The 5,505-nt window shown below is 43.9% G+C and overlaps 1 protein-coding gene across 1 annotated transcript; it reads left to right on the forward strand.

The window, feature by feature from the left end:
- Nucleotides 1-585: 585 nt before the first annotated feature.
- LOC129773628 (uncharacterized) lies at nt 586-1,890 on the forward strand. The gene has a single exon (XM_055777267.1). The coding sequence runs from the start codon at nt 586-588 to the stop codon at nt 1,888-1,890; it is 1,305 nt and encodes a 434-aa protein (XP_055633242.1).
- Nucleotides 1,891-5,505: the final 3,615 nt, after the last annotated feature.

Here is a 5,505-nt window from a genome sequence, read left to right on the forward strand (position 1 = left end):
TTTGCACGAAGAAACCCAGCGAATCACCCGTTGAAGGAATCCCGGTTGAACATCCATTAGTGTTCAACCCCATCATTTTGGTGCCGTGACCAGGATAAAGGTCACACAATTCGCCCCGCAAACAAGAAGACGTACGGTCACATAACCTGAAAACCGACACTACCCAGAGCATCCGGTATCCGCACGATATCAAGAAGATTAACAGAGATAAACCCCGTTGCCCGAACTTCTAACGAAATTGGAAAAATTGGAAAAAAAATCAGCAACAATGTTGGAATTGTATGACCATATGGTTGAATGAAAGTCAGAAATACGTGTTTCTAATAATTAAATAACATGATATGAAAATTTTCATTCAAATTTTAAAATTTAAAAACCGGCTTCGTGTCTTCTAATCTGATAGAGAATACACCAACGAGTTTACCAATTTACCACCATCTGACATATCGTGATGTCGATGATGAACTTTTACATCAGAGGGATTGTGAGATAGGCGGTGACGGTAGGTAGAGTGAGATAGCGATAATCGTGGCATACACCTGAGCTGAAGCGAAAAAACATCCTTGACTCGATTACGCGACATTCATGCGGAATTTTGATCCTGATGAACATGGCCACGAAATTCCACTACGACTGGAGCGTCTTGAGAAGTTGATGGAGTCTTTCGAAACAGTACAATCAGAGTACGAAGAGTTCGATGCTGATGAATACTTTACACTGGAAAATGCCGAAATAAGAGCCAAGGTCGAAGAAAAATATTTTCAAGTGAAAGCTGGTTTGCTAGTGAAGCACTCCACCCAACAATTGCCTGTGGCATCAACCTCTACTCAAGCTATCCCCGCGCAACTACCATTTCCCAACCCACTGTCGAACGTTAAACTGCCGACGATCACGCTGCCTGAGTTCGATGGTGATTTTAATGGATGGCTGACCTTCCACGACACCTTCCTTTCCATGATTCACTCGTCAACGGAGATATCAAGTGTGCAGAAATTTCACTATGTTCGCGCTGCTCTAAAGGGAGAAGCTGCGAATCTCATTCATTCTATCACCATCACCGCTGCGAACTACTCTGTTGCGTGGGACACGCTTATCAAGCGTTATTCCAATAAGAGTCTACTACGAAAAAAGCACATACGGGCGCTCCTGAAGTACCCAAAGATCCCGAATGGTTCTTTGGAGGCGCTCCACCGCATTTTTGATGATTTTCAACGGCACACCAAGGTACTGCAGCAGTTAGGAGAACCTGTCGAACAATTTAGTTCCATTCTGATAGAGCTGCTGGTAGACAAATTAGATGACGCCTCCCACAGCGCATGGGAGGAATCAATCGCATCAGATGAAAATCCGACCTACGAAAAAATGGTTGAGTTCCTGCAGAAAAGGACTCGAGTGCTGGAGACGATTATGGTCAACCGCCCAAGCCCATCCCAATCCAAAACCGGAAACCACAATTCTGGAATCCAAAAGCAGAATGCCTCCCGTGTCAGCTCCAACGCTATGGCTGAAAGTGTTAACAAGGAATATCCGTTATGTCCCGCCTGTGAAAAACAAAGGCATTCGCTGATGGACTGCCTCTTATTCAACGAAATGAATATTCAAGATCGTTTGAGGGTCGTAAACGACAAAAAGCTATGTAGCAATTGCTTCCGTAGCGACCATTTTGCTCGTACTTGTCGCTCAAAGTTTGTGTGCAAGCAATGCACCAAGCGACACCACACGATGATACACCCCGGTTACATCGAAGTTCAATTGCATCCGGAACCTAAATCAGAGACAACCCCGAAAACAGAAAACGAGCCCCTACCTGGTCCCTCTCGCGTGGTATCTGCTATTGCCACCACCGAGACTTTGGCTGCCGACAATAATGCTCACGTAGCGCAGCTGTAGAAGGAAACAAAATGAGTGTACTTCTTTCTACCGTAGTTCTAATAATCGTAGATGCATATGGACAAGAGCACTTGGCTCGAGCCCTGTTGGACACAGGGTCACAGCCGAACGCAATCAGTGAACGGTTGTGTCATCGATTGCATCTTACCCGCACAACGTCAACGTCCCCATAACGGGTGTAGACGGCACCCTCACGAACGCTAAATATCAGGTGACAACTGAGCTCCGATCCAGAGTGAATTATTTCAAGCAGCGAATGAATTTTCTCGTCCTACGAAAAGTTACCAGCGATACCCCAGCAGTTTCATATTCTACTACCCATTGGAAAATTCCGGAATCAGTTTTGTTAGCCGATCCTGAGTTTAACATTTCCCGAAGAATCGACCTCATAATTGGCGCAGGTCATTTCTACACTCTTTTGCTAGATGGACGAATCCGCTTGGCCCAGAATCTTCCCATGCTGGTCGTAACTGTCTTTGGCTGGATCGTCACTGGTCAAATGAAGCACGATGAATCAAGAGAAGCAGTAAACTGTCATGTAGCTTTAGCCCCGTCGATCGAAGATCAACTACAACGTTTGTGGAAACTTGAGGAGGTGACCGGAACGAATAATTCGGCAGATGAGCAGCACCCTCCTCAACGATTCGATTCGTCAGAACAAAATCAAGGGAGACACCCAGATCTCAAATTGCAGTACCCTAATATTATCGAAGAATACACCGTCGCGAAAAAGGACAGTTCAACGACTAAAGATCGAATCATACTTGAAGACTCACTGAAGATTGCTCAGGACGAATTTCTCACCATTGTTCTGCGTTTCCGACACATCTCAATTGTGCTTATGGGCTTATGGGGGAAAATATCCCGCCATGTTTTGTTTAGTCCCGACGATCACCTGCTCCAAAGAAAATTCTGGAAATACAGAAGCACGCACGATTTTATTTCGTCTCTACAAACTATGCACAAAGTAGTACAAGATGAAGGCATACACTGTGCCAAGACCAGCCTCCCGTGCTTAGGTTGGGGTGATGCAATTCATTGTAAACGGAAACCATTTTGCCAAAAACCCACATCTGTTCCAAAATTACGGATTGATCACAATACATTCATCTCGAATTACCGCAACACATTAAAAAAATCATAAGAAGCATGCATTTATATACGTTTGGAAGATGCTAATAGCAATGTCAAAGTGTCCAAGTCGGAGATAGCCCCGTTGAAGCCAATCAGCTTTCCACGATTCGAGCTGAATGCAACTCTCGTAGCATCCCGTGAGCCCAAGAAAGTATGGCCATTTCAAAATCTCCCTCGCTCCGAGTTCCCAACGGAAAAACTCGAACATCTGTATTATACGCTCAAAATATGACCGGATCCATGTCCGAGTGCTTCTCGTCCAAAATACGAACGCGACTCAATTGTATCTGATGAAAGTAGTGCAACCAGAGGCATTCCACGACGAGTTGACATTCTAAGCTCCAGTTGCTCAATCAGTTTTTGGATTGGGAAGGCCTAATTCGAGTTGGTGGCCGGTTTGAGCTTTCGGTCAAATCCCACAACATTCGGCACAAACTTGTCATCCCTGGCTTCCGCGCATTGATTTAATTGCTCTTTATACTGCACCAATTGAAGCTGATCCAAGGTGGCAATAATGTCATAACCGGTACCCAAATCAGACCTCTATCAGCTGCCTAAGAATCGGCTGAACTTCTATTGGCGATTTCAAGCCCACAGCCATCAATGTTGTCCCCGGCTAAAATCGAAGTATCGGAAATAGTTCCTGATGCTATATACGATCAACAGAAATACTGCAATAACCATCTTCAAAGACGTGGCGGTTCCACAATCTTCAGGAGATATACTGAAGCCATCAATATTGAAGATACCCTTACGAAAAGAAGAATTATTAATTATAACATAGATTTAAGTTGTTATTGAAAATTGTATTTTCAAGGTGGCCGGTAATGTTAGATCTGAAATGGAATATTGTAGAAATCTAGCCATCTAGTAATCTTGCGACTTGTGCAATCTAGCAACCCAATGTTTTTTTTTTTTTTTTTATCTGTATTATAGTGACTTTCAACTCATTTGGCTGGTTCGTCACTTTTACTTCCATATTTGGAAGAATGTCGGGAGTGAGAATTGAACTCATGACCTTTAGCGTGAGAGGCATGGATGTTACCACTACGCCAGATCGCCTCCACCCAATGTTTTTTCGCTCCTATAGCAACGTTTTTTCACCCAGTTTTTGTTACTTTTAGCCAAACCTTCAAGAATGGAAGGTGTATGAATTATAATGGAAGTATTTTTATGAACTTCTCGAGTTTTCTTATTAATACCCGAGAAAGATCAATGAGTTGTTCGTTGTGCTATACTGCTGTATAGCAGGAATCAAACAGTGTCCCCCGAGTGTCCCCGAGTGTTCCCCGAGTGTTCCCCGTCGAAACCATCTGCGATCCACCTAGCGATCGAGATTGGAGTCCCCTATTTGCACGAAGAAACCCAGCGAATCACCCGTTGAAGGAATCCCGGTTGAACATCCATTAGTGTTCAACCCCATCAGTAACGGTTCCTGAACTTTCTCAAAAGATTGCGTACATTTTGCAGTTCGGCATTCCACCATGGCTGTTTGAATTTGGCACGACTAGACTTTCTTTTGATCGGTACATTATTTCGAATAATCTCAATCAGGGTGCGGAATTATACCAGAACATCCGACCGTAAAAAGTGGTCACAGAACGGCTTGAAGGCGGCAATCGAAGCGGTGAAGAGTGTTACGTCAGTGCGACATGCATTCTTCGTGCATTGTGTCCCGCGGAAAACACTTGAACGTTATTTACATTGTGCAGATTCTTTGCAGCACCAGCTGCTCGGATCAATTGGTAATGTTTTTACGACGGAGCCATATTCTCGCTATGGACAAGGATTCTACGGTGTTACGACAAGAGAAATCCGGAAGCTGGCGTATGATTTGGCCGAAAGAAATGATGTGTGTGTGTGAGGAATCTTCCAATAGCCAAAAGCAATTAGCCGGAATAGATTGGTTGGCTGGCTTTCGAAAGCACCACCCACAACTCTCTTTTCGGACATCAGAAGCAACCTCCGCCGCCAGGGCACAAGAATTCAATCGCATTGCAGTCGGGAAATTATACGATTTACTGGAGGACGTACAACAGAAATACAACATTCCACCATTAAGGCAATTCAACGTCGATGAGAATTCAGTGATTCCAATAACTATCTCTTATCAATAGGAGAAGCAAATAAACCAGAAATTCCAAAATTCTAACAATGCGGGGAAAAAGGCAGAAAAGCGCTATAACTTCAGCTGAACGCTGAGTGCTGAACACGGAATAACGATTATAGAATCTTCCACAGGACTCCCTTGGTTGCTACTGTCGGCACAATTCAGTTCATCTACGGGCGGCGATGGATGGATCCAACGCTGTCGATGGCAATATTGAGTACATAACGGCACAGATATTCTCTGTTCCTGCTTTGAGTAACGAAAAATTGCAGTCCAATCACTTTGATCACATTGTTATATTCTGTACATGCTAACTGATTGAAACCCAATGAAATATACGTGATAGTTGCAAAATAGAATAAACTTTCCTT

This window comes from Toxorhynchites rutilus, chromosome 3, assembly GCF_029784135.1.
Source record: "Toxorhynchites rutilus septentrionalis strain SRP chromosome 3, ASM2978413v1, whole genome shotgun sequence".
Classification (NCBI taxonomy): domain Eukaryota; kingdom Metazoa; phylum Arthropoda; class Insecta; order Diptera; family Culicidae; genus Toxorhynchites; species Toxorhynchites rutilus.

What these genes read in the sequence shown, in the direction of transcription:
- LOC129773628 (XM_055777267.1), top strand. Translation starts at nt 586, where the DNA reads ATGCGGAATTTTGATCCTGATGAACATGGCCACGAAATTCCACTACGA.